At 46.9% G+C, this 21358-nt stretch overlaps 1 protein-coding gene across 1 annotated transcript in view; it reads right to left on the bottom strand.

Annotated features, from left to right (window-relative positions):
- The window catches only part of LOC144609069 (integrin alpha-11-like), a 159898-nt gene that overhangs the window by 70334 nt on the left and 68206 nt on the right, over window positions 1-21358 (bottom strand). The window contains exons 5-10 of the mRNA XM_078427415.1: window positions 19916-20030; window positions 18613-18740; window positions 14080-14228; window positions 6457-6607; window positions 4920-5085; window positions 2962-3035 (exon numbers count right to left, since the gene is read on the bottom strand). Of these exons, the coding sequence (XP_078283541.1) occupies window positions 2962-3035; window positions 4920-5085; window positions 6457-6607; window positions 14080-14228; window positions 18613-18740; window positions 19916-20030 (783 nt within the window). The remainder of the gene's footprint in view (window positions 1-2961; window positions 3036-4919; window positions 5086-6456; window positions 6608-14079; window positions 14229-18612; window positions 18741-19915; window positions 20031-21358) is intronic.

Genomic DNA, 21358 nt, shown 5'->3' on the forward strand with positions numbered 1-21358 from the left:
GTGTGTGGAGTTTACATGTTCTCCCTGTGATCGATCGAGTTTCCTTTCATATCTCAAAGACGTGCGGGATGGTGGAATAATCGACCACTATGAGTTGCCCCTAGTGTGTCGGTGAGTGGTGGAATCGGGAGAATAAGGGGGGAAGGGAAGCTGATGAAACTGTGATGAGGATTAAATTAAATGGGATGAATTCAGAAGTAGTGTAAATGGGTGATTTATGGACAGCAAGGGCCATGATGGGCCAAAGCGCCTGTTTCCGTGGCTTATGGCTAACATGCTGTGGGGCAAATAGTGAGAACGGGCTGATACTCTGAAGAGGGTAACAAGCCCGGGGCAAACCCCAGCTGTGTATTGACTGTGGTTCAATGGACATCACTCTTACCTCTGAAGTCCCATCTCTAGGAACCTTTAGAGCAAAATCTTGTCTCCAGCTCCAAGGGTATATTAGAAGAATGAAGTGTGATCCTATTTTTAAAAAGTTGTAGATCCTCAGGGGACATGACTGGTAAATGCTGAGGCGTTTCCACCAGTGGGACAATCTTGAATGGGAGGGCATATTTACATGGTCAGAGGGCTGTCATTTCTAACTGAGATGCATAGGTAGGTGTGGTGGCAGCACGGTGGTGCCGTGGTACAGCTGCTGCCTTACAGCGCCAGAGACCAGGGTTCGATCCTGACTACAGGTGCTGTCCGTACGGAATTTGTACATTCTCCCTGTGGACGCCTGGTTTTTCTCCAGGTGCTCCGGTTTACTCCTGCACTCCAAAGACGTTCAGGTGTGTAGTTTAACTGGCTTCAGTAAATTGTAAATTGTCCCTCGTGTGTAGGATAGTGCTAGTGTACTGGTCGATGCGGACTAGGTGGGCCGAAGGGCCTGTTTCCGCGCTGCATCTCTAAATTCTAAGGTGTAAAGGTCTAACAGCTTAAAGGTGTAACGTAGAGTCTGTGAGCCACTGATCTTTTAAATCAGTCTTCTCTTTCCCAGCTGATAATTCGCATGCTGCAGCTTTCCAATACATTCTGCTTTTCCTTGAGATTTAATGTATTAATTTTTCCAATGATTCTCAGCTGTTTGAGCTGTGATGCCAAGAATACGCCTTCTTATCTTCCCCTGAGTGCATTTAATGACGGAATCAATATTGGATCACACTTTCATGGCTCCAGCACTCAGTCAGTTTAGAATCATTGGAAATACTAACAAGAAAATAATCTGAAATAGGGACAGGTGGTTTTGTAAAGACACACCAGGGGATTCAAGATCTGGGAAAGAGGAGATAGATTAAAAGACCAGTGTTTTTTTCACGAAGGCTGAAAGCACCCATGTCGCACTTTTGATCAGTTATAATATCAGAGGCACAAGGAACTGCGGAGGTTGGAATCTTGAGCAAAATACAGAGCGCTGGAGGAACTCAGCGGGTCAGACAACATCTAAGGAGGAAGTAGATAGTTTTGGGTCAGGACCTTAATATTGTAAGTTGTTCTCCTCTCCAAAAACTTTCAACATCCCTGACTTCTTTCCTATCCTTGGTCCATTTAATAATTAAAATCAATGGGAGAACATGGAAACAAAGAACTGCAGATGCGGGTTAAAATGCATAAAAGCTCAAAAGTGCTGGAGTAACTCAACTAGGTCAGGCAGCATCTCTGGAGAACATGGGCAGGTGACGTTTTGAGTCATGACCCTTTTTCAGACTGATTGTAGGGGGGAGGGGGGAGAAGAAAAGTGGAAAAAGGGAGAGGCAGGACAAAACATGGTCGGTAATAGGTAGACACAGGTGAGGAGGAGGGGGGGGGGGTTGATATTCCTCTCACCCCTCAGAACTACATCTTCACTGAATTTAAGATTTCAAGATTTCAATATTCCACGATTTCAAGAACAATTTATTGTCACATGTACCAATTAAGGTACAGTGAAATTTGAGTTACTGCGTGCTACTGCTGTTTGTGCGTGCTTGCTATGCACAAAATGGCTGCAGCTCCCTACATCAGGAACTACAGCAGGAACGTTAAATAAATGTAAAACAGAAATAGATTGTTTTTTAATAGAGAAGGGAATTAGGGGTTACGGGAAGTGGACATGAGCTATGGTTAGTATAGTAAGACCTGAGTAATCCTGGTCCTGGACAAGTTTCAATCGCCTAGCTTGGGGTCGGAGAGGAATTTCCCGGATTTTTTTCCCCAAATTGGCCTGGGTTTTTATCCGGTTTTTCGCCTCTCCCAGGAGATCGCACGGTTCTTTTGGGTGGGAAGAAGGGCGATAGTGGGAAGGGGGTTGGGGTAGGATCAGCCATGATCGTATTGAATGGCGGAGCAGGCTCGAGGGGCCGGTTGGCCTACTCCTGCTCCTATTTTCTTGTGTTCTTGTGTTCTTGTGATCACCTCAGAAGTGTTTTTTACACCTATAAAATAAATGGTATGGGCAGTGGTTGTCAAAGGTGATGTCAAAATTTAAAGTCCCTCCCTAATGACCCAGGCTAAATTTTGAACACAGTCTAGGAGTGTTGGCCAATTCCACTCCAACTTGCAAATGCTGACCCTGACCCTGACCCTGACCTCCCAAAGTACCGTAAGCAACTCGAGACTTTTCTTCAGCTTGGCCTGAACTCATCGGGGAAGTGGAACTGATCGGGGAAGTGGAACTGATCGGGGAAGTGGAACTGATCGGGGAAGTGGAACTGATCGAGGAAGTGGAACTGATCGGGGAAGTGGAACTGATCGGGGAAGTGGAACTGATCGGGGAAGTGGGGCTCATCGGGGAAGTGGAACTCATCGGGGAAGTGGAACTCATCGGGGAAGTGGGGGTGAGACAGGGAAGAAAGGGGGTCTCGACCCAAAACGTCACCCATTCCTTCTCTCCTGAGATGCCGCCTGACCTGCTGAGTTACTCCAGCATTTTGTGAAATAAATACCTGGGAAGAAAGGATCTACATCTGGTGAAATGAGGATGAAAATAAGCCTTACCTCGACAAAATGTGTTGAAAATCCTGCTTGTGACATTTCCAGCTGAAAGGATGTTTCATTCTGAATATTAGTTCCTGATATTAAAAAAAGAAAGAAATGTTTGCCACTGTTCAGTGCCCAGTTACAATTCAGACTCAATAAATGCACATTTTCTTTGTAACTCCTGGTGAAGGACATTGAAATGGGAAAGGGATACCTTCCCATCATCGAACAAGGTTAAAGAAAACTCCCTCCTTCCATTCCCAGTGCACAATGGACACTCTGTCCACCATCTTCAGGATGTAATGCAGCAAATCTCCAAGTCTCCCAAGGACTCATTAAAACTTACTGAATAGTGAGCGGCCTGGATAGAGTGGATGTGGAGAGGATGTTTCCACTAGTGGGAGTGTCTAGGACCAGAGGGCACAGCCTCCGAATAAAAGAACGTACCTTTAGAAAGGAGACTAGGAGGTATTTATTTTGTCAGGGGGTGGTGAACCTGTGGAATTCATTGCCACAGGCAGCTGTGGAGGCCAAGTTATTGAGTATTTTAAAAGCGGAGATTGATAAATTCTTGATTAGTAAGGGCGTCAAAGGTTACGGGGGAAGGCAGGAGAATGGGCTTGAGAGGGAAAGATAGACCAACCATGATTGAATGGCGGAATAGACTCGATGGGCCGAATGACCTAATTCTGCTCCAATGACTTACGAAGTCTTTCTCAACACGGCCCACAAACCCATGGTTTTGTCAAACATGCAAGTCAACCCTTCTGCGCCTTTAATTCTTTGGTGTGTCTCCGTGGTTGCACCTTGTCTCCTCCCTGCCTCACCCTGGCACCACACTGAGAAATAAAAACATAGAAACATAGAAAGATGGAAAATAGGTGCGGGAGTAGGCCATTCGGCCCTTCGAGCCAGCACCGCCATTCAACATGATCATGGCTAATCATCCAAAATCAGTGCCCCGTTCCTGCTTTCTCCCCATATCCCTTGATTCCTTTAGCCCCAAGAGCTATATCTAACTCTCTCTTGAATATATCCAGTGAATTAGCCCTCACTGCCTTCTGTGGCAGAGAATTCCACAGATTCACAACTCTCTGGCTGAATTTTTTTTTTCTCATCTCAGTCCGAAATGGCCTACCCCTTATTCTTAAACTGTGACTCCTGTTTTCTGGACTCCCCCAACATCGGGAACATTTTTCCTGCATCTAGCCTGTCCAATCTCTGTAAGATCCCCTCGAATCCATCTAAATCCCAGTGAATACAAGCCCAGTTGATCCATTCTTTCATCAAATGTTAGTCCCACCACCCCCGGGAATTAACCTGGTGAACCTACGCTGCACTCCCTCAATAGCAAGAATGTCCTTCCTCAAATCAGGAGGTCAAAACGACACACAATACTCCAGATAAAAACCAGCCTGGCTCTACACCGTTGCCGCGTTGCGTATGATTGCATCTTCTGAATGAGATGCCAAACTGGGGCCGCATCTGCCCTCTCAGTCGATGTGTGGAAAACCGACGGCCGTCCTTGAAGTGGGATGGGGTTGGATTCAAACCAAACCTGATCCTTCAACCAATACCCAAACCTTCGCCACACTGCTGCCCGGGAAACATTGCCGTGCGCCAACGGGCAGCAAATTGCACTTGGCAACAGGGATTACAATGACACTTCATTGACTGTTAGCGAGAGGAGGTGTGGAGGTGTGCAGGAAAATAACTGCAGATGCTGGTTCAAATCCCAGGTAGACACGCAATGCTGGAGTAACTCAGCGGGTCAGGCAGCAACTCAGGAGAGAAGGAACGGGTGACGTTTCAGGTCGAGACCCTTCTTCAGACTGACATCAGTCTGAAGAAGGGTCTCGACCCAAAACGTCACCCATTCCTCCTCTCCTGAGATGCTGCCTGACCCGCTGAGTTACTCCAGCATTTTGAAGGTGTGGAGATTCCTTATTTTCTTTTCATCCCCCATTAAACCTCACCTTCCAGCCTGAAGATCCGAGCTCCAAGAGCATCCACAATATCTTTCAGGGCCGACTCATCGGAGACGTTGAAGAAATGTTTCTCGTCCGGGTGGCTGGCGATGGACTTGATCTCCTTCAGGAAGCCACTCGGGTTGATTCCTCTTCGGTTGTAGTAGCCAAGCACCTGCAGAAGGGAGCAGAGGTTTTGCTCAGTGTGACCGACCCCCCCCCCCTTCCATCCTGAAGTCTCTGCTGCAGCAAGGACGCTCCGCTCAGCGTTCATTCGTCTTCACGATGGACGGGGGATGTTGGCTGAAGGTTCGGAGGTCTGCAGTTGGCACGGTGCCCCCTCCGGTAAGGTGGGTGAAATTGTACGAGCAGTTTTACCATGCGATTCATAGAGTGAAATAGGCACAGCAGGTTAGATCAAAGATGTTGAAGTTAAATACAGTATTTCTGTGGCGCAAGAGGCCATTCAGCCCTCTGCGGTTATTCCAGCTCGTGCAGCAATCCCAATCCGCACTTGTTCCACCACTCACTTCCACCAAAGGATGGTTTACAGCAACCAATAATGTGAGAGGAGCAGAATGAGGCCATTCGGCCCATCGAGTCCACTCCGTCATTCAATCATGGCTGATCTATCTTTCCCTCTCACCCCCACTCTCCTGGCCTCTCCCCATAACCCCTGACACCCGTACTAATCACGAACCTGTTCATCTCCCCTTTAAAAACATCCAAAGAGGGCCTCCACAGCCGTTTATGGCAATGAATTCCACAGATTCATCACCCTCTGACTAAAGAGATTTCTCTTTGTCTCCTTTATAAAGGGACGTTATACTGAGGCTGTGCTCATTGGCCCGAGACTCTCCCACCAATGGAAACACCCTCTCCACATCTACTCTATCCAGGCATGTCACTATTCGGTAAATCTCAATGTAGATCCCCCTCATCCTTCTAAACTCCAGCGGGTACAGGCCCAGAGCTGTCACATGCTCCTCATTCATTAACCCCATCATCCCCGGGATCATTCTCATAAGCTTCCTCTTCAAGGCCAGCACATCCCCCCTCAGATACGGGACACAATTCACCGACTGACTTTGTAATGTGGGAGAAATTGGGGAACCCAGGAGATACCCGGGCAGTCGCAAGGAGAACATGCAGACTGCACCGAGACAGAATCCTGAGGTCAGTCTGGCACTGTGAGGCAGTGGCTTGATGAGCTGCCCCACTGTGCCGCTCAGTGTGGAGACACAGGTGGGGTGGTTTACTGGAGGTGGCAACTGATTAGTCCAGGTGTCAGTGGTAATGGGGAGAAGGCAGGAGAATGGAGTTGAGAGGGAAAGATAGATTAGCCATGATTGAATGGCAGAGTAGACTTGATGCACTGAATAGCCTAATTCTGCTCCTCTGACGAATGAATGGGCTGTGACTGGGTGAGATGCCAATTCAACCCAGGATTAACCCCTTATGTCCTTGTTCCTGCTGTATGTCACCTAACACAATGGTAGTCGCTGTCCCTACAAGACCACGCCAGAGGGTGGACGACGAGACCTACCGCGATGGCGTATCTGGTGATGTTGTCCCTCTCGGCGTCCTCGATGACTTGCTTCAGGTGGGGGCTGTCGTGGGACTCACCGTCGGTTATGACGATCATCACTTTCTTGGCTTCTTCCCTTGCCCCCCGCCTGCTGCTGAACGCCTCAGAGCTGAGAGAGACAACGGGAACACCCATTAAACAGGCAGGCTGAGGTTTAGTTTAGCGGTACAGCGCGGAAACAGGCCCTTCGACCCACCGGGTCCGCGCCGACCAGCGATCTCCGCACATTAACATTATCCTACACACACTAGGGACAATTTCACATTTATACCAAGCCCAATTAACCTACAAACCTGTACGTCTTTGGAGTGTGGGAGCAAGCCGGAGCACCCGGAGAAAACCCACGCGGTCACGGGGAGAGCGTACAAACTTCGTACAGACAACCACCAGTAGTCAGGATTGAACCTGGGTCTCAGGTGCTGCCACAAGCGGTCAAGTTGCTGCCACAGTGCCAGAGACCCAGGTTTGATCCTGACTACAGGTGCTGTCTATACGGAGTGTATACGTTCTCCCCGTGACCGCGTGGGTTTTCTACGTATGTTTCCTCGCACGTTCCAAAGACGTACAGATTTGCAGGTTAATTGGTTTCTGTGATTTGTCCCTAGTTGTCCCTAGTGTGTGGGATAGAACTAGTGCTCGGGTGATCAATGGTCGGCACGGACTCAGTGGGCAGAATGGCCTGTTTCAATGCTGTATCTCCAAACTCAACTGAACTGCACTAAACTAAACTAATCTAGACTAAACTAAATTTTTCTTTGGCCAAGCTTTTGGTTATTAATTCCAACAGCTCCTTAAGGCAACTTCAGTCTGAAGAAGGGTCTCGACCCGAAACGTCACCCATTCCTTATTTCCAGAGATGCTGCCTGACCCGATGAGTTACTCCAGCATTTTGTGTCTACCTTCGATTTAAACCAGCATCTGCAGGTCTTTCCTACACATTTTGTCCGCTCCATTGCAAAATCCCCTCAAGGTATGTCTACTTTGAAGAAGTTCTCCTCTCTCCGACGAGAGTTCAGCAACATCAGTCTGAAGAAGGGTCTCAGCCCGAAGCATCACCCATTCCTTTTCTCCAGAGATGCTGCCAGTCCCGCTGAGTTACTCTAGCATTTTGTGTCTGTGCTCCTTATGGGACCTTCCTGTGAAGTACCATGTTTTACTATAATTGAGGTGCTAAATAAATACTGGTAATTGTTGTTATCCTGGTCAATAATCCACCCCCAATCTGCCTCACTAGAAGAAAAGAGACCTAGTGGATTATTCAACTTGCTTGATGTTTGTAGCCTTCAGGTCACAAAACCTCCTGCTTTATTCATCCACACAAGGACCTTACAATATAATTCACTGGTTGCACGGTGCTTTCAGGTGATCACAACATGGCTGGTAGTTGCATGAAGCAAACCAGAAACGGTGACTGAGGAAGTGTGGCATGTGTGCAACGACTCTCACCGACTTCGATACGTGCACCGCAGTAAGTATCCTGTTGTGATGCATTGCAGCTTTGTTGGCCAATAGCTCTGCCAAGGCAGCAAGAAATTGCAGAGAGCTGTGGAAATAGCCCAGTCCATCACACTGACCAACCCCCTCCCATCAACTCCATCTGCACATCACGCTGCCTTGGGAAAGCAACCGACGTAATCAAAGATTACGCTTGAAAGTACGTACCACCAGATTCAGGAACAGTTGCTCCCCCTCTGTTGCGAGACGACTGAAGAGTCCTTTCATGAGCTAGTCTAAGGTCCCAATCTTCCAGCTATCTCGTTGCAGACCTTGGACTTTAGTTTTCCTTGTTCCAAGCTGTATTTTCTTAACTGTGATGCGAGAACGCAGTAATACTACCCTCTGATATTTTTTTCTTTGCACTACCTGTTGTGCTTGTGAAAGACTTGATTGTGCTCATGTATGGTATGATTTGCCTGGACGCACACAAACTACGTTTTTCACTGTACTTCACTGTATTTAAAGCATAAATCAATACCAATATCCCCAATAGTGAATCGTGGCCCTTAAAGTACGATATAACATTTTTTTCTGATGCCAAAATAGGTTTAACCCAATGAATTAGGCCAGCACAGTGGTACAGCCATTACAAACAGCTGTTTACACACAGCTCCAGTGTGCCAGGTTCAATCTTGACCTGCAGTGCTGTCCGTGTGGAGTTTGCACGTTCTTCCTGTAGCTGCATAGCGTTTTACGTTATGATACGATGGAACTTTATTTATCCCAGGAGGGAAATTGATCTGCCAACAGTCGTAAAACAAAGATACATGAAACATGAAATTAAAGTGGTGAGTGGAAAGGATTGGGGATGTGCAAAGATTGGGGGGGGGGGGGGGTGATGGAGGGGGTCAGTCTACCCCACGACAGAAGGGGGAGGTTGTACAGTTTGATAGCCACAGGGAATAAGGATCTCCTGTGGCGTTCTGTACTGCATCTTGGTGCAACCACTCTGTTGTTGAAGGTACTCGAGAAGGTTTTCTCCAGGTACTCGTGTTTCCTCCCACATCGCTAGGATGCGTTGGTTTGAAGGTTAATTGGCCTCTGTAAATCTCCCCATGCTTGTGGGCCAGTGATGGAGTGAGATCAGTGTGGTGAAAATACTAAATACACATGGGTGGTTTGAGATTAAGAAGGAGGTGTTGTTAGGGCTCGTGCAGAGCATTAAGGTGGATAAATCCCCAGCACCTGATGGGATCTATCCCAGTTTATTGAGGGAGGCAAGAGAGGAGATTGCAGGAGCCTCGGCAAAGATATTTGCATCTTCTCTCGCCATAGGTGTGGGCCCAGAGGACTGGAGAGTAGCTAAAGTTGTTCCTTTATTGAAGAGAGGGAGTAGAAAGAGTCCAGGGAATTATTGGCCAGTGAACCTCACATCAGTCTGAAGAAGGGTCTCGACCCGAAACGTCACCCATTCCTTCTCGCCCGAGATGCTGCCTGTCCCGCTGAGTTACTCCAGCATTTTGTGCCTCTCTTCGATTTAAACCAGCATCTGCAGTTCCTTCCTACACATGACTTTGTACAATGCAGGTCAGGTCTTGCTAACTTGATCGAGTTTTTTTTAGCAGACGAAGATAATGGGTGAGGGTCGTGTGTTGGATGTTGTCCACATGGATTTTAATAAGGCATTTGATAAAGATTCCCAAGGTAGGCTGATCCAGAAGATTAAGATGCACAGGGATCAATAGGGGCTTGGTCGTATGATTCCCATGAATGCACAAGCAGCTCAGAGGGATGGAAGTATAAATGTAACAATATTATTTATATTTTAAGACAGGACATGTAGAATAAATGGGTAAATTATAAATCAGGAATCTCAAACCAGTCATTATGACCAATGATTATATCACCAAAGAATCTGCAAGATTAGCATTCGTGAAAATGCTTGCAGTGTGTTTTGGGTGAGTTTGCAATCCTGTGGTCAGGATTTGTGTAGTCCAGTTACCACTCTCACCACCACGGAATTGGAAAGGAAAGCACTGATCCAGGCAGGTTTACTTTTGATTAACGTTTGCTGTTCTTTCACCGTGGAACAATCGGCCCATTCAGTGGCCGAATCCCGCAGAAAGAGCATCATTGGACCTATTGAACTGTGTTGGGTTACCCTGGGTTACAGAGGGCAGTGCCTGGGGACTGGGGATGAGGGGGAGGGATGGTGAAAATCAGCACACTTCCTTATCTCTGTATCTCCCTCTCCCCTGACATCGGTCTGAAGAAGGATCTCGACCCGCAACGTCACCCATTCCTTCTCTCCAGAGATGCTGCCTGTCCCGCTGTTATTCCAGCATTTTGTGTCTATCTTCAGCTCACATTGATTGATTGATTGATTGATTGATTGATTGATTGATTGATTGATTGATTGATTGATTGATTGATTGCTTGATTGATTGATTGATTGATTGATTGAAAGATGCAGCGTAGAAACAGGCCCTTCGCACCACCGAGTCCACTCAGGCCATCCATCACCCATGTTTTGAGTATTTGGCAACTCGTTAGAAAGATTATGTTGCTAAAATGATGTGTTCTTAATGTAATTTGTCATATCTGCTGTTCCTTTCCATGTGTCCAATCCTCAGGAAGAATCTGACGAAAGCTTATGTGATTATGTGTTGTTGAACGATTGATAGTTAGTGCTGGAGCTTGGGTGAGGCTCACTGAGTTGGAAGGAAAGTCGTGGAGTCATGCAGCATGGAGATGGTCGTCAGGTCACTGAGCTGTGCCACCTACCAGCAGCCACCTACAACGATCCTAGTTTATATTCTCCCCACATTCCCATCAATTTCCCACAGATTCTCCCACTGACTTACATTCTGTGGGTACCTTACAGTGGGACGTGGGAGAAAACCGAAGCACTCACAGGTTTACATGGAGTACGTGCAAACTCCACACAGACAGCAGCGGTGAACTTGGGTTGCCGGACCTGCGATGTGTCAGCTCCATCAGTCGTGCCTCTGTGTTGTTGCAAGTTACATTTCAGCAAGATCAGAAGATTGACCGTGGGGCTGTGTTCCCCTCTCGTCAAATATAGTGGGTTAAGTGAAAATGATCAGCAACTTGGGAGCTCTTCACCACCTCACCCACCCCTCTACAGTAGCTCATGACCACCTTCGTAACGGCAACTGTCCAGAGGCATAGCCAGTTAGCCCAGGAGCCTATTAGCTTCATTGTCACTTTTGTTGGCTTCTCTGTTTTAATTTTGGTCATGTATCAGTTAAGCTGCTGAACTAGCAGAGATATGCGTTTGAGTCTCAGTCGCAAACTCAAACTCAACACCAACTCAAACTCATTCAACATCAACTCAACGCCAACCCAACGCCAACCCAACGTCAACCCAATGTCAACCCAATGTCAACCCAACCCCAACTCAACCTCAACCTCAACCCAACCCCAACTCAACCTCAACATCAACTCAACGTCAACTCAACATCAACCCAACGTCAACCCAACGTCAACCCAACATCAACCCAACGCCAACCCAACGTCAACCCAATGCTAATCTAATGCCAATTCAATGTCAACTCAACGTCAACTCAACGTCAACTCAACATCAACTCAACGTCAACTCAACGTTAACTCAAACTTAACCCAACGTCAACCCAACATTAACCTAACGACAAATAAACTTGAACCCAACGCCAACTCAATCTCAACCCAACTTCAACCCAAGCTCAACCCAACATCAACCCAACGTCAACCCAACGTCAACTCAACATCAACTCAACGTCAACTCAATGTTAACTTAAACTCAACCCAACGTCAACCCAACGTCAACCCAACCTCAACCCAACATCAACCCAACATCAACTCAACGTCAACCCAACCTCAACCCAACGTCAACTCAACCTCAACTCAACGTCAACTCAACCTCAACTCAACCTCAACTCAACGTCAACCCAACATCAACTCAAACTCAAACTTACCATGGTATAGGTGTTGATTTATTATCGTCGTGTGTAGTGAGATACAGTGAAAAAAATATCTTTGTTTGCGTGCTACCCAGGTCAGTAATCAAACTGTACTCAAGGCCAATCAAACCTCATGAGTACAACTGGTGGTGCAAAAAGAGAAAGGGAACAGGGCACCAAATATAGCAATACTGCTGCAGAGAAAGTGCAGATTAAAAAAGGGCAAGGGCTACATTGAGGAGAATTGAAAGTTCGGGAATACATCCTTAGCTTATGAGAGGTCAGCTCAAGGCTCTGATAACAGCGGGGAAGAGGCTGGCGAATTCAGCTGAAAGTAATTCAATTATGATCTGAAATTAATGTCAGCCTTAATAATGTTAACCATAAAGCTCTGGAACCGTTGTAAAGGCTCAGCTGATTCATTAATGTATTTTGGGGATGGAAATCTGCCGTCCTTACCCTGTTTGGTCCATTTGTGGCTCCAACACTGTTGGTTCTTAACAGCTTCTTTGGTTCAGCGGCAATTAAGAATGGGCAATTAACACTGATCATTACTCCAGAAATTAAACTACACAGTCACAGCACCCAAACGTGGAATAAAAGTTAGAAATGAAGAACTGCAGATGCTGGTTTACACCAAAATTTAGACACAAAGTAATGGAGTAATCAGTGGGTCAGGCAGCACCGCTGAAGAAAAAGGATAGGTGAAGTTTTGGATTGGGACCCTTCTCGAAACGTCACCCATCCTTTTTCTCCAGAGATGCTGCCTGACTCGCTGAGTTACTCCAGCATTTTGTGCCTATCTAAAGAATAAAAGTTTGTAGTATACAAGGGACTTGGAGCTGGCTGGGAGATGAAGCACTCTAACATTCTAGGCTTGCTAACAATTTTAAGGTCTTCTGAACTACGATCAGTTGGTTGGAATGTTAAACACCTTTAGAAACGTGTTGCTTTGCAGTCACATGTTCTCACATGCACAATTCGGAGCACAGAGGTTTACCTGCACCCAATTCAATGGGGACAGATTGCAATGGATTGTGTTTCAAGTAGTATACCACACAACAGCAAGCACAATGGAAGGACTATGTGGCCCCTGACTATCGACAATAGACAATAGACAATAGGTGCAGGAGGAGGCCATTCGGCCCTTCGAGCCAGCACCGCCATTCAATGTGATCATGGCTGATCATTCTCAATCAGTACCCCGTTCCTGCCTTCTCCCCATACCCCCTGACTCCGCTATCCTTAAGAGCTCTATCCAGCTCTCTCTTGAATGCATTCAGAGAATTGGCCTCCACTGCCTTCTGAGGCAGAGAATTCCGCAGATTCACAACTCTCTGACTGAAAAAGTTTTTTTTCCTCATCTCAGTTCTAAATGGCCTACCCCTTATTCTTAAACTGTGGCCCCTTGTCCTGGACTCCCCCAACATTGGGAACATGTTTCCTGCCTCTAACGTGTCCAACCCCTTAATAATCTTATACGTTTCGATAAGATCTCCTCTCATCCTTCTAAATTCCAGTGTATACAAACCTAGTCACTCCAGTCTTTCAACATATGATAGTCCCGCCATTCCGGGAATTAACCTAGTAAACCTACGCTGCACGCCCTCAATAGCAAGAATATCCTTCCTCAAATTTGGAGACCAAAACTGCACACAGTACTCCAGGTGCGGTCTCACTAGGGCCCTGTACAACTGCAGAAGGACCTCTTTGCTCCTATACTCAACTCCTCTTGTTATGAAGGCCAACATTCCATTGGCTTTCTTCACTGCCTGCTGTACCTACCTGCATGCTTCCTTTCAGTGACTGATGCACTAGGACACCCAGATCTCGTTGTACGTCCCCTGTCCCTAACTTGACACCATTCAGATAATACTCTGCCTTCCTATTCTTACCACCAAAGTGGATAACCTCACACTTATCCACATTAAACTGCATCTGCCATGCATCCGCCCACTCGCACAACCTGTCCAAGTCACCCTGCAACCTCATAGCATCTTCCTCACAGTTCACACTGCCACCCAGCTTTGTATCATCAGCAAATTTGCTAATGGTACTTTTAATCCCTTCATCCAAGTCATTAATGTATATCGTAAATAGCTGCGGTCCCAGCACCGAGCCTTGCGGTACCCCACCATCTGCTGGAGGGCGAGAGCAGAGTGCGCAACCAGTTCACCATTACCGTGCAATCTCAATGCCGTGCGCTGTGTTGGTCTCGGTTCCTCCACGCTGCTCGATGCTCCTGGCTGCTTTGACGACATCGGTAACAGACTTGTAGTCCCTCAATTCAAACTCATGAACGGCAGTCTCTCCGTATTGTACAATTCCCAGCTGCAGAGCAAGAACATCAAGCGTAAGAACACAGTGTACTCTCCTCGACAAAACCCGCCCAACCCATCCCACCACGCCGATCACCCAGAGTTTCCTTTCCTAGGTCTCACCAACGTGGTTTCCCCCCTGCGCTGGCTGTACACTTGGCCAGCAGTTTACAACTGGAGCCCAGAGGCTGGATCTTCAGGGCTGGAACCTAAATCAGTGTGTTCGTAAGTCACAGGAGCAGAATTGGGCCATTTGGCCCATTGTCTGCTCCACCATTCAATCATGGCTAATCTATCTTTCCCTCGCAACCCCATTCTCCTGCCTTCTCCCATAACCCCAGACACCTGTACTAATCAATAATCTGTCAATCTCCGCCTTAGAAATATCTATTGACACCCTCCGCAGCCTTCTGCGGCAATGAATTCCACAGATTCACCACCCTCTGATTAAAGAAGTTCCTCCTCATCTCCTTTCTAAAGGCATGTCCTTTTAATCTGAGGCTGTGGCCTCTGGTCCAAGACTCTCCCACTTATGGTAACGTCTTCTCCACATCCACTCTATCCAGGCCTTTCACTATTCGTTAAGTTGCAATGAGATCCTCTCTCGTCCTTCGAAACTCCAGCGAGTACAGGCCCAGTGCCATCAAACGCTAATCAAGCATTAATCCAATCATCCCCGAGATCATTCTCTTTAGACAGGTACTCGGATGGGATAGGCAAGTGGGTTTTGTGTCGATGGGCACCATGGTTGGCATGGAAGAGGTGAGCCAAAAGGCTCATTTCTATGCTGTACATTTCATTGATTCTACAATTTTCAGAGGAGTTCCACCAGTACTGATGCAAATGGATAATTCATTGGATTCAGAATGTCAATATCGGTCCATCAAGTATACGCTAACAGCGAGCCACTGAATGAGAGGCTGGTGCAGTACTAAATAAATCTATTTATCAGCAAGCCCTTCATTTAATGACCCTAAAGACATTTGTGGCTGAAGGGTTGTAGATTTCTGATTTATACTGTTCTAGGGTTTTCAAGTAGAACTTGATCCATTATAAAGTGGTTCTTTAGTTGAAAAGGGTTTGTTATGGTTAATGCTTCAAGTTATTCATTCAACCTAAGATGATGACGTTTGTAACCAGTGTAATGGCTTCCAGAGTGTTACGGTGAATCTAATGAAGTGTTTATGCATCTTTGGGTTCGGGATTAGTTTTAGTCTACGCGGATGTGTTGAAAGCCAAAGCACTAATAAAAAATCATTATCGGCATCTGGCTGTTGCAGGAAAGGCCAGTATTTATAGCTGCTGTCATCCTTCAAGTGAAAATAGACCATGATGTTTCAAGAGAGGGGATCTTATCGAAACGTATACGATTATTAAGGGGTTGGACACGTTAGAGGCAGGAAACATGTTCCCAATGTTGGGGGAGTCCAGAACAAGGGGCCACAGTTTAATAATAAGGGGTAGGCCATTTAGAACGGAGATGAGGAAAAACTTTTTCAGTCAGAGAGTTGTGAATCTGTGGAATTCTCTGCCTCAGAAGGCAGTGGAGGCCAATTCTCTGAATGCATTCAAGAGAGAGCTAGATAGAGCTCTTAAAGATAGTGGACTCAGGGGGTATGGGGAGAAGGCAGGAACGGGGTACTGATTGGGAATGATCAGCCATGATCACATTGAATGGCGGTGCTGGCTCGAAGGGCCGAATGGCCTACTCCTGCACCTATTGTCTATGTCTATTGTCTAAGAGTTAGACCCAGCAGCAGAGAAGAACTGGCGATGTCTATCCAAATCAGGATGGTGTTTGACTGGCAGGAATCCTGCAGTTGGTAGTGTTGCCATGTGCTTGTGGCCCTAGTTTAGTTTAGTTTACTTTAGTTTGAAGATACAGCGTAGAAACAGGCCCTTCGGCCCACTGAGTTCGCACCAACCAGCGATCCCGACACACTAACAACTATCCAACACACCCTACGGGCAATATACAATTTTACCAAGCCAATGAACCTACTATCACTTCTATTATCCACAACTATCCCACTTTATGGTCAATGTGATTCCAACTTTAGTTCAGTTTAGAGATACCGCGTGGAGACGGGTACTTCGGCCACTGAGTCCACGCCGTTCCATGTTATCCCACTTTCGCATCCTACACACTAGGGACAATTTACACAAGCCAACTAACTACAAACCTGTACATCTTTGGGATGTGGGAGGAAACTGGAGCACCTCACGGTCACAGGGAGAACATAGCAACTCCGTGCAGACAGCACCCATGGGATTGTATCCTGGTCTCTGGTGCTGTAAGGCACTAACTCTACTTTGGCCTGCCTCCAACTATTGGAGTACTTTTTCATTAACACCCAATGACTTCAGTTTTACTAAGTTCTCCTTGATACCACACATGGTAAAATACCTTAGTTTAGAGATTTTAGATTAGAGATACAGGATAGAAACAGGCCCTTCAACCCATTGAGTCCACACCGACCATCGATTACCCATTCCCACTAGTTCTACATTATCCCACTTTCTCATCCACTCCCTACCCACTAAGAGCAATTTACAGAGGCCAGTTAACCTACAAACCTGCACATTTTCGGGCTGTGGAAGGAAACTCGAGCACCTGGGGAAAACTCACGCGGTCACTGGGAGAACTTGCAAACTCCACACAAACAGCAGCTGAGGTCAGGATCGGACTTAGTTCTCTAGTGCTATGAGGCAGCTGCTCTACTAGCTGCACCTCTGTGCTGCCCACCAAAGTTATTTGGAGTTTAGACCAAAGCTATTCTGAGTTTGCTTTTGGGTATTTTACTCCCTCACTGCCCGGAGGTGCGGGTGAATACAAAGGTAATGCAGAGAACTAGTAACCATTGAGTGGACATCCAGAGAGTAGTCAAATGATTCATTCCCTTCCTCCCTATCCCTCCCCGTGTGCAGTGAGGACTTTCTGGTCCATTAGATCTTTGCCTGAGGTCAGTATTGAACAGCACCGTGGGGGTAAACTTCAATTCACCAACTGACACAGTGCAAGAAGCAACCTCCCCACTACCATCTTTTCCAGGGCATGGGCAATCGTCTTCAGCCTCACCAAGAATGGCCACGTCTACAGAAGGAATCGGAGTAAACCATTCCCCAAATGCCAAGCTGGCTTGCATCCACAATCTTGACATGGGCTCATAGATTGGTCCACACCACATAGGTTTACCAGTCTCAGAAACGAGATCCTGAAACGTTACCTGTTTCTCCTTCCTCTTCTCGTGCTGCATATCCTGCTGACTGTTTCCAGTGGTTTCTGATCTCTAGCATTTGCTGTTTTTATCTCTCTCTGAAGCATCGGGCAATGTTTTCAGGTTTCAGGAGGGGAATGAATCAATTGACCAATGTTTCAACTCACGGTAAAAACTGTTTCCTCATGATACATCTATTGCCAATGATCACATTAAGGTGGCACTTTGGTGCAGCAGTAGAGTTGCTGCCGTACAGCACCAGAGACCCGGGTTCCATCCTGACTATGGGTGCTGTCTGTATGGAGTTTGTATGTTCTCCCAATGACTGCGTGGGTTTTCTCTGGGTGCTCTGGTTCCTTCACGCACTCCAAATACGTACAGGTTTTTAGGTCAACTGGCTTTGGTAAAAACTGTAGAATTGTCCCTAGTGTGTACGATAGTGTTAACGCATGGAGTGATCGCTGGTTGGAGTGGACTCAGTGGGCCGAAGGGCCTGTTTCCGTGCTGTCTGGTTAATGGCCCTCCTGCCCAAAGATACTAGAGGAACAAGATGGACCACTCGACCCTAAAAACCGTAGTACGTCATGGTGCCTTTTTAGTAGGCAGAAACATTTTAAAAGAAAAATAACAAAAATCTGTGAATTGATAGATGAGATATATTCTGCATTTTTATGGTATCATCACATATATCATATCATATCATATCATATCATATATATACAGCCGGAAACAGGCCTTTTCGGCCCACCAAGTCCGTGCCGCCCAGCGATCCCCGTATATTAACACTATCCTACACTATCCTACACTATCCTACACTGTTCCCCCAAAACACTGATTACACTGCAAGAGGCATAGTGAACGGCGGGTTTTGCCTACTAAAATGGCGGACGTTACGCTCCTTTGCGTACTACACTTCAGTACAGGCGATTTCAACGGAGTGGTCCATCTTGTTCCTCTAGTATCTTTGCTCCTGCCATTCTCTCTGTCCATGGTTTACTTGCTCCTTAAATTTGAACCCCTTCCATCATATTCCCCAGAACCATCTTTGCTCTTTGTTCTTAGACTAAAACATTAGATGTGTGGGAGTTGGGCTTTGCAACAGGTTACAGGCCCCATTGCATGGAATAGTCCCACCCTGCAATATGATGCGTGGAAGGACCATCACTCAGTGCTACTCACCCGAATCTGGCCTGGTCCGATGTAAAATTTCTTCAGAATGTTTATTAGGAAGTTCTGGACCTCATACCAAGGGTAGATGCTGTTGGAACCATCCAAAACTATCACAATGTCCATGTATGTCTCACAACCTGCAAAAAGAAGCAACTCGAGTTCAGTGTCACCTCTTGTCTGTCGGTTAGTAGTGTGCCTGACATCCAGTGGTGCTCTCGCTAGACTGCCAAAGTAGAGGAGCTCATCTTGAAACTGTTCAAAACACTGGTTACTCTCAGCTCTTGGCAGTTTCTCTTACATAGACCTACAATGGGCTGTTGGGCAGATGGGCCTCACTCTGTGCTGTATCCAAACTGTGCCTTTGAGCACTGTGCCAATTCTGGACTCACGCTGCAGGAAGGAAGCAAAAATCCCACAGTGGGTCTGGAAAAGATTAACCAGAATGATTTCGGGGATGAGGGATTCCATCCGAGCATTAGACCGGCAAACTTGTACTTGTTGTCCTTGCAGCAAAGTCATGAAGTTATTAATTGACCTAAGACGAGGGAGGACATCATGACCGGTTTGCACAGGGGAAACTGATGGAAGTCGTTCCCATCAGCAGATGGTTCAAGGATCAGCATATTATAGACTTAAAATGCCACGAAGGAGGAGGGTGATGTAAGGGGGAAAGCAACTTCTTTACTGAGAGTGTGATTAGGTTCTGGAGTTTGGCATCTGTGAGGCTGTGGAGACACAATCAACCAGCGCCGACAAGTGGGTCTTGTACACACACTTGAGAGGGAACGGTTTACAGGGCAATTGGGAAACGTGCAGGAGGGAAATTTGACAGATTGCTTGCAGGGGTTTAATGAGCCTTTTGTAGCACGGTGGCGCAGCGATAGTGTTGCTGCCTTTCAGCGCCTGAGACCCGGGTTTGCTCCTGACTGCGGGTGCTATCTATACTGAGTTTGTATGTTCCCCCTGTGACCACGTGGGTTTTCTCCAGGTGCTCCGGTTTCCTCCCACATCCCAAAGACGTGCGGGTTTGTAGGTTAATTGGGTTCTGTAAATTGTCTTTAGTGAAGGGGTGATCGCTGGTCGGCACGGACTCGGTGGGCCGAAGGGCCTGTGCACACGCTGTATCTCTAAAGTAGCGTAAAGTAAAGTAATGTAAAGTAAAGGAACCAATGGCTCCTTCGGTGCACAGGCTTTGTGAGATTCTATGTGCGTGTGTATTATTCCATCCATCTGTGGGGACGTTCGGCCAGACGCTGTGGCACTGCAAACAGAAGGGCGCACGGGTGGAATGCAACAGAGACGGTGGTCGTACGCTGGATGGCGGGTGCGAAGGCTCGGGCACTTTTGAAGTTGGAGCTGATCTTGCAGCAGATGCCGGTGCTGTAGTAGGAACTTCCGCACTCGTGGGACCAGAGTGGCCCGCAGGTCTGTGGAGAACAGGAGAGCAACACAAAATGAGCACCGGGCCCACGATTCTCACACTTCACACAAGACCTCACATTCCCCGTCATCTCTGCTCACTTTAGCACTGAACCCCAAAGCAGCACGGTGGCGCAGCGGTAGAGTTGCTGCCTCACAGCGCCAGAGACCCGGGTTCCATCCTGACTACGGGTGCTGTCTGTACGGAGTTTGCACGCTCTCCCCGTGACCGCACGGGTTTTCTCCGGGTGCTCCGGTTTCCTCCCACACTCCAAAGACATGCGGGTTCAGGGTTTGTAGGTTAATTGGTTTCAGTGAAATTTGTAAATTGTCCCTGGTGTGTAGGATAATGCTACTGTAGGCGGTGATTGTCGATGTGGACTCGGTGGGCCAAAGTCACGTTTCCACGCTGTATCTCTGAAATCTAAAGTAAACTTGTTGCAGATCATTAGGATATCCATGGAATCAGTTGAATTCTCTATAAGTGGCTACCTGTGGCATCCTGATGTTAATAACTCCACTCTTTAAACTGGCAAAGGCCTGAACTTCTCGAATTCCCTCCCTAAAACTTCTCATCTCTCTCTCTCTCTCTCTCTCTCTCTCTCTCTCTCTCTCTCTCTCTCTCTCTCTCTCTCTCTCTCTCTCTCTCTCTCTCTCTCTCTCTCTCTCTCTCTCTCTCTCTCTCTCTCTCTCTCTCTCTCTCTCTCTCTCTCTCTCTCTCTCTGTCCCCACTCTCACTATCTCTTTAATCTAAACATCTGTTCTCTTTTGTGTCAATCTTCTCTCTCTCTCTCTCTCTCTCTCTCTCTCTCTCTCTCTCTCTCTCTCTCTCTCTCTCTCTCTCTCTCTCTCTCTCTCACTTTAATCTAAACATCTGTTCTCTTTTGTGAGTCAATCCTCTCTCTCTCTCTCTCTCTCTCTCTCTCTCTCTCTCTCTCTCTCCCTCTCTCTCTCTCCCTCTCTCTCTTAGAAGGTCTTTACACCTGCAACTCTGACCAAGCTTACAGTCAGTGGCTGCAACATCGCCTTACATGCCTCCGTGACAAATTTTGTGTGAATACACCTGCAAGAAGCACCTTGGGAAATTATTGCTCTGTCAAAGGCACTATATAAATGCAAGTTATCGTTGTTTCAAGGGCATGTGAGCGCAAACCTTGAGTTGAACACCATTGCACCAGCAAACAGGAACAAAATATGAAACCAGTCAGGGTTTGTAGGTTAATTGGCCTCTAAAAATCAGCCCTCATATGTAGGGAGTGGATGAGAAAAAGTGGGTTAACATAGAGCTAGTATGAACAGGCAATCAATGGTTGGCGTGGACTCGATGGGCCTGGGG

This window comes from Rhinoraja longicauda, chromosome 33 (assembly GCF_053455715.1).
Source record: "Rhinoraja longicauda isolate Sanriku21f chromosome 33, sRhiLon1.1, whole genome shotgun sequence".
Classification (NCBI taxonomy): Eukaryota; Metazoa; Chordata; class Chondrichthyes; order Rajiformes; family Arhynchobatidae; genus Rhinoraja; species Rhinoraja longicauda.